The sequence below is a fragment of the Rhinatrema bivittatum genome, chromosome 6, assembly GCF_901001135.1.
Source record: "Rhinatrema bivittatum chromosome 6, aRhiBiv1.1, whole genome shotgun sequence".
Classification (NCBI taxonomy): domain Eukaryota; kingdom Metazoa; phylum Chordata; class Amphibia; order Gymnophiona; family Rhinatrematidae; genus Rhinatrema; species Rhinatrema bivittatum.
In genome coordinates, this window is record NC_042620.1 from 352,460,538 (window position 1) to 352,478,722 (window position 18,185).

General features: G+C 44.8%; 1 protein-coding gene across 1 annotated transcript in view; it reads right to left on the reverse strand.

The window, feature by feature from the left end:
* The window catches only part of UPF3B (UPF3B regulator of nonsense mediated mRNA decay), a 53,033-nt gene extending 35,486 nt beyond the window's left edge, over positions 1-17,547 (reverse strand). Inside the window, exons 1-5 of the mRNA XM_029607828.1 lie at positions 17,023-17,547; positions 5,945-6,051; positions 4,999-5,105; positions 4,806-4,904; positions 3,087-3,197 (exon numbers count right to left, since the gene is read on the reverse strand). Coding sequence (XP_029463688.1) covers positions 3,087-3,197; positions 4,806-4,904; positions 4,999-5,105; positions 5,945-6,051; positions 17,023-17,133 — 535 coding nt within the window. The 5' untranslated portion in view covers positions 17,134-17,547. The remainder of the gene's footprint in view (positions 1-3,086; positions 3,198-4,805; positions 4,905-4,998; positions 5,106-5,944; positions 6,052-17,022) is intronic.
* Between the last annotated feature and the right edge of the window lie 638 nt (positions 17,548-18,185).

Here is an 18,185-nt window from a genome sequence, read left to right on the forward strand (position 1 = left end):
AAGGCTAAAATCAGGGAGATGGTGGCATCTACCCCTGAATTGGAGCCTACACAATCTCGGATCTCAGCATTCTTCTCCCCTACAACAGGATTGGTACCGGAGGATTTGGCCGCAGTAAGTCCTGGTGGAGAGCAAACACCAGCCTTAATGGCCGAAATATCTTTGAGCCCCGGAGCACCAAATACCCCTCCTCCACCTCTGAATATTGCCCCTGATTTTTTAAAGATTTCATCCATGGTGCAAGAGGGAGGAGAAGAGGGACCTGCTACATTGGGGAAATATGAATCGGAATCAGCAGGAAGTATTTACCCTGCTCTGACCAAGCCGTCAGTAATAACAATGGACACTTTATGGGGGGGCCATAAAATCTTTAGAGGAAGCTGTGATAAATTTAAAATCACAACAGATTCAAACTTGTGTTTTAATACTATTGAATCTTCTATTGTAAATACTGATGCTAAAGTGGAACATTTAGAAAAGAGAATGGATAAGATAGAGAAATACCAGCAGAAATATGTAAAGGCAGAGATTGTATATGAGAAAAAGTTTGAAATGTTAGAAAACTCATTGAAATACCTAAATCTTAGGGTATTAAACTTTCCGAAACAAGATTTGGTAGCCCCCTATGTTCAAAGAATATTTAGTTGAAATTTTGAAATTTCCTCAACAATCATTACCAACTATTTCAAAGATCTATTATGTGCCATCAAGAAGAAATTCTACAGAAAGAAAAACATCTGCAGAAAATGCATTAAATTTAACTGCAATAATTGAATCTGATATTGATTCCATAATAACGAGAAGATCTGATTTATATGTGTCGCTATCTTTTGCAGTAGATAGAGATGCAAGTTTTAGGGCATATATGCGTAACCGTTTAGTTAATTTTCATGGTGAGAAGATTTGGATCTATCCGGATCTCTCAAAAATGACTCAGGTTAGGAGGAAAAAATTTCTAGGTCTGAGATCGGAGACAGAGGCAAAAGGAGGAAAGATCAGTTGAGATACCCTTGTAAATGCGAGGTTGTCTATCAACAACAGAAATATGTATTCTTTGAAACATCACAACTTCGTGTGTTTCTTGATTCAATAACCCCAGAGAATGTAGCGGAAGAATCAGTGCAGTAATTAGAGATCCAGTCGTACTCAAGAATTCAATGGTTATATCAGTGGGTAAGCCCAAAGATTTGCCTCTTTGATTGCTCAATTTCATTTGTCTTTATGAGATATTACGTGATGTATATTATTCCTTTTGAATATATAGATGTGATCTTATTCGGTTAAAAGATTGTAATAATTTATTTTTACACATCTATATTTTGTATGTTATACTAATGTTTGAAATGCAAAATAAAAAATAAAAAAAAAATAAAAAAAATTCATTGTTTTGGATTATGTTATATCTGTATTCTATTATTATTTCTTGTAATACTTGAAAATGCATAAATTAAAAAAAAGATCCTGTACTGGTTTTTACCCAGAAAAGTAACAGGAGCAGTTAGCCCCTATCATTCTGTGTGCAAGCCCTCTGCAATTAGGCATTTCATAGAAGAGAGGCTTTGCCAGATCATACTATTTCATGATTGCATAAATTAAAATGAGATAGTGTAAATGGAGTACACGGGAATGGATAGAGCATCGGGGATCAGAGCAGGCTTCAAAGTGCCTCTTAAGTCAGCGGCTCTCAATTGTTTCCATAAAAGCCTCTTCCTTCAGCTGTAAACCAAACAGGACCTATATAAGAACTGCTAAGCTGGGTCAGACCAAGGTCCATCAAGCCCAGCATCCTTTCTCCAACAGTGACCAGTCCAGGTCACAAGTTCCCTGCAGATCCCAAAACGTACGCACTTACAGGGAGAGCAATAGCTTTCTTTAATCTACCTGTCTAATAATCTGTTATGGACTTTTCCTCCAGGAACTTGTCAAAACCTCTAAATCCTGCTATACTAGTCCCCTTGACCACATTCTCTGGCAACGAATTCCAGTTTAATTGCGCATAGTGTGAAAAAATAATACTTCCTAGGATTGGTTTTAAAGTTAGTGTATCCCCTTGTTTTAGTATTAATTTGAAATCCTTTTTTAACCTGTTCCACCCCATTCATGATGTTAAATGTCTATCATATCCCCTTCTCAGCTCTCTCTTTTCCAAGCCGAAGAGCCCTGACCCTACATAGGCTACACAGGTTAGAACAAATTAAATGTGGCATCAAGCTTCCAGTGCAGTGCGTGGTTTTCCTCCGGCTCTGATGCTGCAGACTGGCATCTCGATATCCTGCTCTGTAACTCTGATTATCCTGGCTGAGTGACCAGACTGAGGTTCTCTCTCTTCACCTGTGGTTTGGGAACCTCCTGGAGATGCGCTGATCTGAAACCCCACCTGTAATCCGTAAACATCTGGAGCAGGATTTGAGCGAGTCGGTAAAATCAGAATATGAAAATCCTGATCTTAGAGGGTGACTCAAACGCCTGGATTACCGCCTGATTCACTAAGGCTTTTCTCCCATTCTGTGTCTAGGGGAAAACACCTTGATGAATCAGGCCCTTAATTAGAAGGGACTTGGACTGTGATTTTTCAGCCCACCCCCAAAAATCTAAAATTTGCATCCAGTTGGATCCTTAATGTCAAGTAAATACAACAGAGTGTTGCTAGAAAAACAGAATAGTATTCAAAACTTTGGAATTTCACTGTTCTGAGAGATTTCCACCCTGCCTCCAAAGAACTAAGGTCACAGTAGAAACAGGGAAAACCATCTCCAAGGGCCATTCTACCTGTTTACTCTCTGCAGATGTACAAGCTTGCATACACAGCTGCCACCATGAGAATAAAACCTGCTTTGTAAGTCCTGTCCCACGTGGCAGCACGTTCGAGAACACATGCTTGTTACAGTGATTTAGTCAGAACCAGGCATACCAAGGGATTCCTCCTGTTTTTGTATCCATGGGGGAAATACACTGGTTAGCTGGCCCTACCTACTTCATACAAAGAGTGGCAGCCCCAAAGACAGCGTGAGAAATGCAAACATATAATAGAAAGAAACCACGTATTTACCCCCTTCTACATGTTTTATGGGCTCATTTTAAAATACCTATTAATTCTTTGTTTCGTGCCTCTATTTCTTCCAGTAGGGTTTCAGGGGTGCAGGCCAATTTCTCATCATCTGCACTGTAGTTTTCCAAAAACTTCCTGTATTCAGGATCTGAATGTAAGCACAAGAAACGACAGTTTGCTGTGAGAACAAGGCAGCGACCTATAAGAGGAGGAGGAGGCAGTGTGAGTCACCAAAATCAGGATGTCTCAGTGGTGGAATGGCGAATGCTGGGGCAACTTAACATAAAAATGAACTCTTATTGGTTTGAATCGGGCCATAGCCTTATGACAAAATGCTTCATTCTAGTTGACATTTTCAGCTATGTGGAATTCAAAGTCGAGTCTCCCTCTTCTGTATTATCCAGAATGGCTCTCAAGCTGGGTCACTGGCCACTAGGTTTCTAACAGTCCCTCTCAAACCTGCTGGTCACTGGCCACATGATGAAAACTGCTGGCCAACTCAGAGATTATGGATTTCTACCACACTGGTCATTTTTAGTTGTCCTCTCCACCACCCACCTTTATATGCCCCATTTTCCAGTCCTCAGTGCAGTCTCCTGTCCCCTACCGAGACTCAAACCTGTAACCCCAGCAATGGACCCAGAACTTTCACAGTCCTGTTTGCAGAGCAGGGTCTTCCGTCCTGCCCCTCCCCAAAGGTCTCTTCGGCTCCCTACCCTAGTCTTGCATTATTTTAAAATAATATTGTATTGCAAATGGCTGCAATTACTGCAATATTCCAGCACAGTCTAATCCAAACCTCTACCCTCTGAGAGCTTCTCTTCAACTGAACTCTGAACATAAGAACATAAGAACATGCCATGCTGGGTCAGACCAAGGGTCCATCAAGCCCAGCATCCTGTTTCCAACAGTGGCCAATCCAGGCAATAAGAACCTGGCAAGTACCCAAACACTAAGAACACTCTGCAGGGGGTGATGCACCATTACACAAGGTAACTGCTATGCACTGGATTTTAAGAACACTACTGCAAATCGGCACTAATCCCCTATCATGGCAGACAGTGTCCAAGTAAAAACCAGTCCTCCCTTCTGTATATCTTTCAGCTTAGTGCCTGCAACCGATTCCAAATAGTCCTGCTGCAGCCAGAACTGGGCTGCTGATGTCCCTGCTGGAATTTCATGCCTGCTGTAACATTACAAATAGCGAGAGGACTACATATTAAAAACAGATGTGGTTTCCACGCTAACAGCTTCCTATATGAAGCAATTTTATATAATTTACATTAGAGCTCTTAAATTAAAAATATGTTTAATTTATATTTTAGTCCTCTTAATGCAGGAAAAACCACACTGGCTGTGCTGATAGTTTCTTTAGCTCTCTGCATGTGTATATTTCTTATCATTTCTGAATCACAGCATTACTTATGCTAAGCACCTGGAAAAACATTTGTCACAACGAAATTCTGAGTCAGAACAGGGAAAGAAGTGTTATATTTCCTGAATAGCGCTGGGTTATAACCTTCCATCTCCTAGATTACCTGTTATTGTTATAAGACAAAAATATGGAGAGATGACCTGTCTTTAATTATGTTAAGGAAATATTTGTATGTATGTATACTCTGTTTTATTGCTGGAACAAGTTCTGCTTGTGAGTTAAATGAAAATGTAATAAATAAAAAAAATAAAAAAAAGAACAGGTAAAGAAGCTATTTCCAGGTGCCAGGCTAACAGTAAGCCCCGTCCAAGAACATCGTACCGTCCTCAATGGTCCCACATTTGGCGTCCTTTTTCTTACTCTTCTTTTTGGCAACTTTCTGGAAAGGTGCAAATTCTACTATGGCAGCATACTCCTGACCTGTTAGACAAATACACAAAACCAGATCACATTCCAGCAGCTTGCACAACCCTCCCAGGTTCACAGTGGTCACATTCTGGGGCTCAAGGCTCACCTTTGTGATCAATAAAAACATATCCATCAAAACGATCCCGAAACAAGACAACATCATCTTGATTCTTAAAGTTGATATATGCTCTGGAAAACATGTGAGGGAACAAACTGCGGAGAGAAATAAAACAATATCAGTATGATGTCAGAACAGTTATATTTATGGTGGGCTACCCACAAGCTGAAAAGGCAACATTGAATTTCTTATGGAGCAGTCAGGGGTGCTCGGTTGAATGTTCCAGAACCTTCTTTCCAAAGACAAACAGAATAATGCAACACAACAGCAAGGGTTTGCTCCACTTAACCTGAGTGGGGAGGTTTTGCAATTTTTTATTTCATTTCTTTGTAAAAACCAGAAGACGTGCTTTATACAATTGACTGCACTGCCCAATTTAATAAGTACATCACTTTATAAGCTGAAGAGCACAAGAGAGAGGAGGTGGATGGGGCATGCATAAGTGCTCTCTTCTCAAGCTCAAATTACTTGGTCACTAATGAGTCAGATTCTGGCAACTTCCCATAAGTTACAGCAGTTGTAACTGTCAACAGATCAGGACTTCTTCTTGGCTTACTCAGTTGCTCCTGTAATCATAGACCCTCTCTGTCTCTGGTCATCTCCCTCCTTTCCTCTTAGCACTGCCCGTTCTTTGTATCTGCTCTACACGTTTGAATTTGTTGATACTACCTCTGCTGCTAGGCTATATCAGATGGCCACCACCCTCACTGTATAGACATATTTCCTCTAAATTTCCTCCACACTGACCTCCTAACTTGATATCATTACTCCAGATCCTCTGGCTTCTTCTTAGCGATTTATTTATATTTAAGAGGGTGATATCACTGAATCTTCTAAAGGTGACATCTTTGCAGTGAGGGCGAGTTCAGGGTACAGAACATGCAATCCTTATATGGAATGGAAATATATGAAAACCAAGAGACCAACTGCTTACCTAGAATCATTGGAAAAAAATTCAAAGTAATCATGGTCAGGTAAAGGCTGGAGGTGTTCTTCAAGCTGTTCCCTAGTCAGACTGGGAGGGAGGCGTCGAATCACCACCTTCACACATGAGAGAAATAAAACGCAGGGGTAAAGAAGAAGGAAGGATTTTTTCAAATAACTGCTATTACCACAGCTGCACAAGCAGGAGAACGCCCTAGCAATGACTTCATGCTTCCCAGGAATGTAACCGGGACCTGCTCACAAAAAGTAGAGCAGTTCCTCCTTTGCAACATCTCCTCTCTTAACAAATTGCAGTGTTAATCGCCACCATAAAGTAATTCTGGTCTGGCCAGGTCAACTGAGGAGCAGGAAGAATCAAAGAGGTGCAAGAAGAGAATATAATTATGTAAGGTGGAGGAGAGAATTGAGAGGAGGTGCTTCTGTCTATATCAAATAAGATATCTGATGATCTTCGTATCAAACTTGTGTAACTTCTTCTTTTGCTGCTATTTATCCTTATCCAAATTACAGCGAGAGGAGAAGAAAAATTACAATCCGACCGATAAGGATACAATTTTGTCCTGTAAATCTATTAGGGTAGGGACTCACCTGTGCACCAGGTGATCATCAGACAATATGTATTGATATCTCAGATAGGATACTCAGAAGTCACACGAAGACCTGAGTTTTGAATTTCAAAAATACGGACTTTGTCAAAATGGGGATGTTCATGGAGCTATAACTAGCAGCCTGTGAGAAAATGGGGGAAGTGGAACAACAGTGGGCCAAATTAAGAGGAGCTGTTACAAAGGCAACAAATCTATATGATAGAAAAGTAAACAAAAGTAAGAGCAAAACGAAACCGATTTGGTTCTCTAAGGAAGTGCCTGAAAAAAATAAAAGGCAAAATGAACAGACTTCAAGTAGTATAAATGATCCCAAAAAGAGGAACACAGGGAAGAATATCTAATGAAGTTGAGGGAGATGAAGAAAGAAATCAGGAAAGCAAAAGATCAAGCGGAAGAAAGGATTGCCAAAGAGGTAAAGAGGTGACCAAACCTTTATCAGAGAAAGAAGGGAGGCCAGAAATGGTCTAGTGAAATTGAAAGGTGATAAGGAGCAATGTGTGGAAAGAGAAGAAATGGCAAAAGGTGAAATTAAAAACTTACCAATTGCTGGTTAATTTCCTTTCCTTTAGTACTGCTAGACCAGTCCAGATACATAGGTTATGTCTTCCTACCAACAGATTGAAGCAGAGACCACGCGCCTGGTCTGGTCTGGCATGTACAATAAGGAAATATTAAATACGTCACAGTTCGGTGTTCACTAAAAAAGACCTTGGAGAAGGCCATTGCTGGTTGACAAGACCATGGAGAGGGTTAGGGTAGATGAAACGTTTACAGAACAGAATGTATGGGAAGAACTAGGCAAACTGAAAGGGAATATGGCCATGGGGCTGGATGAGGTACATCCCAGGTTATTGAGGGAGCTCAGAGAAGTGCTGGCGTGTCCACTGAAGGAGCTGTTCAACAGATCCCTGGAAACAGCAGTGGTGCCATGGGATTGGAGAAGAGCGGTTGTGTTCCCCTTCTTCACAAGGGTGGTAGCACAGAGGAGAATGGAAACTACAGGCCGGTTAGCCTTATCTCGGTGGTGGGAAAATTAATGGAGACTCTGCTGAAGGAAAGGAGAGTGAACTATCTACAATCTGGTGGGTTGCTAGACCCGAGGCAGCATGGGGAAGGTCCAGTCAGAGCAGTTGATGTGATCTACTTGTATTTCAGAAAAGCTTTTGACACAGTCCTGCACAGGAGGCTTGTGAATAAAATGAGAAGCTTGGGAGTAAGCGCCAAGATGGTGAAAGGAAAATTTGTTTTTACCTGCTAATTTTCATTCCTGGAATACCACGGATCAGACCAGACTCCTAGAAATTATGCCTCCCTTCCAGCAGATGGAGACAGAGAAAGTTTCACTGGCACATATCCTGGAATGCCACCTTCAGTTGCTCAGTATTGACCTGTACCCAAGCTAAGATTATTTTCACAACAATGCTAATAAACATACAAATTATTTAGAACCAAACAAGCAAGGGGAAAGAGGATAAACCCCGCCTTGAAAGAAAAACTGTTTCGTAACTCCCAACCAGGAGAACAAATTTGAACTCTGTAGTAGCTCTGCAGCCTATATACAATAGACCCATGACAGAAGAATGAGCGGACTCTCCCCCACAGGCAGGGTGGGTGTCTGGACTGATCTGTGGTATTCCAGGAACAAAAGCAGGTAAGAACCTATTTTCCTTTTCTATTCATACCCAAATCAGTCCAGACTCCTAAGATGTACCCAAGTTTCCCTAAATAGGGTGAGACTGCGAGAGTCCCAATTGAAGAACACTCTCACCAAAGCCCATGGCCTCTGGAGCCTGGACATCCAACTGATAATGTCTGGCGAAAGTGTGCAGTGATTTTCAAGTAGCCGCCCGACAAATTTCCTGTGGCGATACCAGCTGGCACTCGGCCCAAGAAGTCACCTGAGATCGAACTGAATGAGCCCTTAATCCCACTGGAACAGGGCATCCTTTACAGATATAAGCCAAGCTTATTGCTTCCTTCAACCAGTGTGCTATTGTAGTCTTTGAAGCCTTCTGCCCCTTCTTCGGACCACTCCACAACAGAAAAAGATGGTCAGAAACCCTAAAGTCATTAGTAACCTTGAGGTAACACAACAAAGCTAGTTTCACATCCAAGCACTGCAGATCTTTAGCGTGTGGAGCCGATGTATCCAAATCTGGGAAAGCTGAAAACTCCATGGTCTGGTTCACATGAAACGCAGATACAACCTTCGGGAGAAAGGAAGGCACCATTCTCAAAGAAACCCCAGAAACTGAAATCCTCAGGAAAGGCTGTCTACACAACAGTGCCTGCAGCTCCGAAATCCTGCGGGCTGAACAAATGGCCACCATAAACACTACTTTTAACGTGAGATCCTTCACTGTTGCCTTTCTCAAAGGTTCAAAAGGAGCCCTACACATCCCCCTGAGGACTAAATTTAGGTTCCATGAAGGACATATTTTCTGCAATGATGCTTCACCCACAGAGGAAGCGAACCACATCCGGGTGAGCAGCCAACGACACTCCATGCACCTTGCCTCGAAGACAGTCTAAGGCCGCAACTTGCATCTTAAGAGAGCTAAATGTCAAAACCTTCTTCAAACTCTCCTGCAAGAAAGCCAAGACGTGAGATATCGAGACTTGAGTGGAAACCACTCCCTGGCCAGTGCACCAAGACTCAGAAACCTTCCAGACTCTGACATAAGATAAAGACTTGGAAGTCTTCCTAGCCTGCATCAAAGTGGAAATGACATCCTCTGGATATCCTCTCTCTCTCAATCACTGCTTCCCAAAAGCCAGGCCACAAGACAAAAGTGATCGGCCCGATCTGAAAATAATTGGGCCCTGCCACAGAAGGTTCTGCAAATGATGGAGCTGCAGCGAGCCATTAACTGCCAAGTTGACCAGATCTGCAAACCAAGAGCACCTTGGCCACTCTGGTGCCACCAGAATTACTTCTCCAAGGAAATTTTCTATTCACCTTATCAGCTTCCCCACTAGGGGCCACAGATGAAAAATGTACAGCTGAATTCCCCAGAGCCACAATAGAACCAAAGCATCTATGTCCTCTGCTCCGTGCTCTCTTCTGCAGCTGAAAAACTGGGGTGCCTTGGCATTCGTCCGCAACACCATCAGGTCCAAGCTGGGAGTGTCCCACCGGCGACATATCGGAGCCATCACCTCTTCCGACAGCTTCCACTCCTTGGGAACCAGTTTCTGCTGGCTGAGGAAATCCGCCTGTACATTGTCCACTCCGGCAATGTGAGACACTGCGAGCATCCCTAAATGCTGCTCCACTCAGAGAAACAAGTCGTGAGCTTCCTGGGCTACTGCCGACTCCTGGTTTCCCCTTGTCAGTTGACATAAGCTACAGTGGTCGCATTGTCTGAAATATGCGCACTGAATGGCCGCTCAAGAGAGGCAGAAAAGCAAGCAATGCATACCACACTGCCCTAGTCTCTAGACGATTGATAGACCAGGATTTCTCTTCCGTAGACCAGTGCCCTTGGGCTGACTGATTCTGGCACACTGCACCCCAGCCGGAGAGACTGACATCTGTGGTAACTACCACCCATTCTGGAACCTTCAAGTCCACTCCATGGCGGAGATGTTCCTAAACAAGCCACCATGAAAGATTGTTGCTCGAGGAGCCTGCAGGGCCAAAGAAAGGTAAAACTGCTCTGACATCGGATTCCAACACGAGAGGAGGGACCACTGCAGAGGCCTCATATGAGCAAAGGCCCAAGGGACCAGCTCCAATGTTGAGGCCATAGAGCCCAACACCTGAAGATAATCCAAGACTTGGTGGGAATTGCTGCATCCGACAGATTGCACACTTGCTACTGTAGTTTGAGAATACGAGCATCAGTAAGGAATACCTTTCTCACTCTGGTGTTGAAACGTGCTCCCCAGAACTTGAGACGGGTTGAGATAACTCTTCGTCAAATTCACTACCTAGCCCAGAGACCGCAGCTACTCCAAGACCTGAGAGACCACTTGAACCCCTAAGGCTTCCGACTTTGCTTGAATAAGCCAGTCGTCCAGATATGGATGAACTAAGATGCCTTCTTCCTGAACGCTGCTGCCACCACAATCAACACCTTGGTAAAAGTGTGCGGCGCTTTGGCCAGCCCGAATGGAAGGGCACAAAACTGAAAATGTTTCCAGAGGACCATGAAGCGCAGAAACCGCTGGTGATCTGGGCATTTTGGAATGTGCAGATACGCTTTGGTCAAGTCTAGAGAAGCCAGGAATTCTCCCTTGCGCCCTGCTGCAATCACCGACTGCAGAGTCTCCATGCAGAAACAAGGAACTGGAGAGCCACAGTTACCTTTTTCAGTTCTAAAACTGGATGGAAGGACCTTTCCTTCTTCGGGACCACAAAGTAAATGGAATACCTTCCCATCCTTTTTTCTCCCACAAACAGGAAGTATGGCTCTCACCTCGTAACCGATCCATGTTTCCTTGAACCACCTTTCTCTTGCAGCCTGGGGTAGAGGGGGAAACCATAAACAAGACTCGGAGTGGACGAGAGAATTTTAACACGTAGCCGTCTCTTATCACAGTGAGGACCCACTTGTCTGTTGTGATTTTGGTCCACTCCTCGTAAAACAATGTCAGACGTCCTCCCACACATGGGAGAGAGGAATGGACCAGCGTTGCTTCATTGTGAGGACTTTGCTCTGCCAGAACCCTGGCCGAGACCTTCTTTGCCTGACTTCCTACCCCCTCAAAAGGACTGATTCCAAGAATGCTACCTCCTGGCGCCTTGCTGCTGAGCTCCTGCCGAGGACCTACTGGGATGAAATTGCCTGCTCGACCAATAACAGGAGCGCCCAGGAAAGGAACAACTGTTCCCTCTTGGTTTATCCTCTGGCAGTCTATGATCCCTGGACTCTCCAAGCCACTTCACGAGCTCCTCTAAGTCTTCTCCAAACAGAAGTTTCCCCTTGAATGGTAGAGCTCCCAAATAAGACAGACCAAACATCCGCTGACCAGTTCCTCAACCAGAGGAGTCTTCTGGCTGACATTGCAGACATCATGATCCTGGAGGAAGTTCTGATAAGGTCATACAATACATCCGCAACATAGGCTGCTGCTGCCTCCAGGCAGTCTGCTTGCTTAGCCTTGGACGGAGATAGCAGTCTAGTAGTCTGTAACTGCTGTACCCAGCGTAAACTGGCCCTCTGCATGAAACTATTGCACACCGCAGCATGAATGCCAAGGACAGACATCTCAAAAATTTTAAGGTGAACCTCCAATTTCCTGTCTTCCATATCTTTCAGTGCGGCTGAGCCTGCTAAAGGAGCCCAATGCATCCACCTCAGGAAGCGCCAACAATTTGAATATGTCCTCCAGCAATGGCTACAGTTTAACTATCACCCACCCGACCTTAAGGCCTGTCTACGGAGTATCCCACTCCCGGACCACCAGCTTTTTAACTGACTTGTGAAAAAGGGAAGGCCTTCATTGGACCCCTAAGGCCATCCATGACTGGGTCCACACCCAGCTCCCTGAGAACCTGAGGAATCAAGGGCCACAACTTTTCCTTCCGAAAAGGCGCACCACCTTCTGATTGTCCCCTTCTGTCACCGGCACCTGGTCCAAAAGTTCATCTGGATTTTGACCATCTGGGCTGTGATCAGGCCCCGCTGGGCCCTTGTCAGCCCCAGCCGGGCCTGGGAAAACAGGCCCCTGCGGAGCTCCGCCCTCCAAATCATCGGAGTCGACCTCTGGACCACCTGAAGGAATCCTCAACCTGAGGACCCTGGACACCTTCCGCTGCACCGGACCACCCGACTCCCAGGTCTCTTGCCCAGCTGCAGCTCGCCAGGCCTCTCTGAGACCTTCACAGCATTCTGGCATGCCAAATATGCCTCATGCATAAGCAAAATAAATTCAGAAGAGAATAGGGGCCACCAACCCTTGACCGGGAGAGCCCCCCCTCGCCTTCTGAATCCGCCTCCCTACAGGGAACGGAGTCTCATCCCAGTGGAGACAATGAGGGAGGAAGGTCCTCACTCCCCCAAAACAGCCCTGGCAAGCCATAGGTGCCCAAAATACATGGCCGCCTTTCCCACGCTCAGCAGGGCAGGGGCGTTGAGTTCAAAGGCACTCCTGCGCCCGAGCACTGTTTCAGTTGCCACTCTGATGCGACGCTTGACGGCCCCAACCCGCCCTCTCCATCAGAGAGGCAGAAGGAACAAAGTCCAGCACACGCCATTATGAGCCGAAGACCGCTCCACTTGCGACAAGGCCTGACCACATGTCCCAAAGCAGCACTGCCGCCCTGTGCGGGGAACTAAAGTATTGCCTGCCGCCCGAGAACTCACCTCCGAGCAGCCCAAACACAGCCTTCCTGGCTGCTAGTACCCGTGCTGCACAGCACCTCTTCCCATGCTTGCAAATAAACCACTGCTTTTTTTTTTTTTTTTTACTTTTTGATTTTTAAACTTTAATCAGATAGAGGAAGGACAGACAAAAAGGGGTACTTCCCTGCCGTAGAGCTGCCGGATTCCACCTGTTCTCCTGGGGGGAGCTGGCCACGCCAGCTAATCACCCCCCTGCGGCAAAAAGCAGAGGCAGAGAAGGGTCCCTGATTCCCTGCTTGTTTCCCTCACCTCCGAGGGAGAGCCCCACTAGAGGCTAACAACCTCCAGGGAGGGGATGTACAAAAAAACTTCTCTTTGACCTTTCTTTTTCCCCCAGACTGCAGGGATTGCACCTCTACCATCTGCTGGAAACAGAGAAATACTGAGCAACTACAGGTGGCACTCTGTATTATATGCCAGTGCAACTTTCTCTGTCTATCTGCTAGAGGGGAGGCATAATTCCCAAGAGTCTGGACTGATCTGGGTATGAAGAGGAAGTGGATTACAAACTGGTTGACTGATAAGAGACTCTGAAGAGAGATCGGTGTTGGGACTGATTCTGTTCAATATCTTTGTGAGTGACATTGCAGAAGGGATAGAAGGTAAAGTTAGTCTATTGCGGATGATACTAAAATCTGCAACAGAGTGGACATGCCTGAAGGAGTAGACAGAATGAAAAGTGAGTTAAGAAAGTCTGAAGAATGGTTGAAGATTTGGAAGCTGGGATTCAGTGCCAAGAAGTGCAGAGTCATGCATCTGGGATGTGGTAATCCAAAAGAGCTGTATGTGATAGAGGTGAAAGACTAATGTGCACAGACCAAGAGAGGGATCTTGGGTTAATAGTATCTGGTGTTCTACAGATGGCGGAGCAATGTGACAAGGTAATAGCTAAAGCCAGAAGAATGCTGGGCTGCATAGGGAGAGGAATAAACAGTAAGAAAAAGGAGGTGATATGCCCTTGTACAGGTCCTTGGTGAGACCTCACCTGGAGTACTGTGTTCAGCTCTGAAGCCCATATCTCAAAAAGGACAGAAACAGGATGGAGGCAGTCTAGAGAAGGCTGACAAAATGTGGGAGGTCTGTATTGGAAAACTATGAGGAGAGGCTGAAGGATCTGAATATTTATACCCTAGAAGAGAGGAGGTGCAGGGAGGATTTGAGACCTCCAGATACTTAAAAGGTTTTAATGATGCATGAACTTTGAACCTTTTCCGTTGGAAAGAAAACATAACTAGACATCACATATTGAAACTCCCAGGGGGGGACGACTCAGAACCAACATCAGAAATATTTCTTCATGGTGGATGCCTGAAATGCCCTTCCAGAGGAGGTGGTGAAGACGAAAACAGTCAAAGAATTCAAAGGGGCACAGGTTATACATGTGGATCTCTAAAGGCTAGAGGACAGAAAGGAGAAAAGCGTGCAGGGGGTAAGTTGCTGATGCGGCAGTTACTACCCTTAGCAGAAGGCATGGAGATTACTACCTTTAACCAATAAGCCTTGATGATTTTAATGCAACTACAACATTGCTCCCCACTTACAGGCCGATTCAGAAAAACGCGCGGGAGAGCTGGCGAGCGGCCACTCTCCTGGGCGCGCGATTCAGGAGGGTGGCCTATGCAAATTAGGACCCACGGTACAAGGAGGCGCTAGGGACACTAGCGCATCCCTAGCACCTCCTTTTTGACAGGAGCGGCGGCTGTCAGCAGGTTTGACAGCCGACGCTCAATTTTGCCGGTGTTGGTTCTCAAACCCGTTGACAGCCACGGGTTCGGAAAACGGACACGGGCAAAATTGAGCGTCAGTCTTGCGTGAGCCGATTTTTAAATTTTTTTTTTAAATTTTTACTTTGTTTTTTTTACTTTTGGGGCCTCCGACTTAATATCGCCATGATATTAAGTCGGAGGGTGCACAGAAAAGCAGTTTTTACTGATTTTTTGTGCACTTCCCCGGTGCCGGCAGGCGTTAATTTCTGAAAGTAAAATGTGTGGCTTGGCTGCACATTTTACTTTCTGTATCGCGTGGGAATAACTAATAGGGCCATCAACATGCATTTGCATGTTGCAAGCGCTATTAGTTTTTTTTTTTGGGGGGGGGGGGGGGGGTTTGGACGCGCTATCACCCCTTACTGAATAAGGGGTAAAGCTAGCGCGTTGAAAATGCGCATCCAAATGCGGGGTAACAGTGCGCTCTGAGTACTGATACTCAAGAATAAGGGAAAAAGCACAGGACTGCTTCTACCTCAAAGTCCATAAGCAATGCATGTCAAGCAGCACTATCTGAATTTTCAAGAAAGCTCATCACCCAGTAAAAAATGTTGCTAGCTGCAGTTTGTATGGGTTATCATAAGGCTTGGGGATAATATAACTGCATGGAACGGCACTTACTACCTTAAGAAGCTTGCTAGGTAGACTGGATGGACCATTTGGTCCTTTTCTGCTACTATTTCTACATTTCTATTAACAGCAATATTTGCCCACATTATAAGATCCTTAGTTTTATAAAATTCCTCATTTTTTGCCCTGGAAGTTTACTCCTGCTTCATTGGACTTACAGTGAATTGGAGCTGTCCTTTTTGAGGCTGCTTTTAAATCTTAACCCCTGATTATCCTGTTTACAACCACATTAATTAGTAACCATTTTTTTAATACATGAAATTCCCAAAGTCTCTTTTGCCCTGTATTTTTGCTTTGATTCTATTGTAAGCTCTACTTAGCAGGGACTTTTATTATTTTTTTTTTTTTTACAGTACTACTATAGAAGTGTTAAATAGTGGTAATTACAGTGCCATGAGCCTTCATTCACAACTACCTGGGGATTTTTTCCTTATTAGATATCCCCTCACAATTCACTCAGCTCAGTCACTGTAGTGACAATCCTCAGCTGGGGACCACATACCACTCCCTGAACCTTGCAATCTTGGGCGCCTAAATCTGGCCCCTAGGTATCATCACTACACACTGACTAGAACTCCCTTTCTTCCAAGAGACTGTGAACACTATCACTGCAGCATCTCCAGCTCAGAAAACAGAACATTGAGAATTGAACCCAGTTTGTCTACATGCAAGCGCATAACATTGCTACTGAGCTACTTGACCAACCTTTAAAGCGCACCAGACACTGTTTATACCCTGACACTATATATAAAATTTAGAAACATCTGGAAAATATTCCACATATCACAACTCATCTCTAAATCACTTGACAGAGTTTCATTGTGATCCAAAACTATGATGAATGACTGTCTCTTGTGTGTGTATATTGAGCACCCTGACTTTGGTGGTTTTTTTTTTTTTACCTGGATCTGCTTTCTGTGGTTCCTCCTACTTAATCTGACAATACTAAGAGGAGGAATCACGGAAAACAAGATTTTTTGGTTTTTTTTCCCAATGAGCCCTTGAGCTTGGCAGACCTTTATGACAGCCCTGGGCTGGTGTAAAATTTGCCACATTGCGATGGGTGCATTGGATACGCTGGAAATGTTTTGAATCGTAGGAATTAGCTAATAGCCTCATCTACATATACTTTACATGTGATGCGTGCTATTACCCAGTTGTTTGGATACGTCAATCCTTGTATTGCATCGGGGTTATGAATGTACGTCGAAAATGCACATCCAATCGTATGCTCAGCTGAGCGCACTATATAGCATCGACCTGTATGAGACTTGTAGTGCTAAGATCATTCCAATGGAGCTGGCCTACAAATATTACAATTGCTTGGAAATTCGAAAATCCAGGTTTAGCCAAAAAGTTTCTCTCCAAGCACTGGATTACGTCACATCCCCAAAATACAGGCTTATCTCCTGCTAAACTGAAACAAAAGTTTTAAAAGGTGGCTTTAGTGAAATCACCTGTTTGTCTTTAGTAAGCTAGGTGCAAGTGAATACCTAAACGCAAAATGGCCAAAATTTAGCACTGAAAAAACTCAGATGAGCCTATTTGTTATTGCTTTCATTTCTAAGAACGGGCTCTTGGCTGTTTAACCTCATTTACTACTTGCAATAGAAACAACCAGAGAGACTCTTCCGCCTGCCTAGGACCCGCCCCGCCTGTGACGTCACCCAGACACGGCCTGTTCTTGCCGGAGCCCTCCTGCTCGCCGCTCACCTTGCTCAGGGTTTCCTTCTTCTCCTTCGCCCTCTCCGTCTTCTCAGGGTCCTCGCCCCGCACCTCCGCTCGCCTCTCCTTGGGTTTCGCGTTCTCCTTGTCCTCCTTCATGGCTGCGCCGCGAGCAACAGGCAGTCTCCCCGCCGCCGAAGCAAGTTCTGCGGCGGACTCAGGCGCCAGCCCCAGTCTTCCGAGCCGCCATTGCGCTGGCCTGGCAGGACAAGATCGCGCGAGACTTGACTCTTAAAGGGACATGAACATCCCCAAAAGAGGGGAGTTTCCTGGAGTATGAGTGCAGTGAGCACCGAGCAGAGGAGACCAAGCCAAGGGGCTTCGATTAACTTTTCAATGTTCAATGCTTTTGTTTCCAAATAGTAAGAAAGTGCAAGTAATTCCCCTCCAAAAGTTGATCTTGCAGGAATATTTACCAGTGAACTACTAGACTGGGTAGCAGTTTGTGGGGGTGGGCTGGGAGGAGGGGTAGGATATGTCTAGCTTTGCTGTTCGCTTACCCCCAGAAAAGATCCCCACTCTCACCGGCCTTCCGGGTCTCAGACTGATGAATTCTAACAGGTATCTCTTACCTTCACTCGCCGCTGAACCGGCCAATAATGATTAGCAGGGTTTGGATCTCAGGCAGCAGTCTGCCCCATAGTGGATATGCAGCAGAGGAACGGGAAGCTTGGACACCTGTTCACCTTCAACACAGACTCGCCTACTGACCTGATTTGTTTATTTAGATTTAGCTTGTGCCTGTTGATCAGTAGCTCAAGCCGAGGTACATTCAGGTACAGTAGACATTTCCCTGTCCCCAGAGGGCTTTTGGTTTTGTACTTTAGACATGGGGGTAGGAGAGAAGCAACTTGCCAAAAGGTGACAATGAGCATCGGGATTTGAACCCCAGCTTCCTTGTTTGGCAGCCCCGCTGTTCTAACCACTAAGATACTCTCACATAGCTCTAGGAGTGGGAACAGAAGCAGCAGGAAGATAGGAATCTGTTAAAAATTAAAAGTAGTTACTCCATTGGATGCCCAGAAATGACGTTCTGTAAGACTTTTAAGACATAGCAGTTTCCTGGCTGTAGGGTAATTTTTATAGTTTGTTTACTCTGAAAATCAAAATTGTGGTTTTACAAGATAGGAGTATGTACCAAAATATTTTAT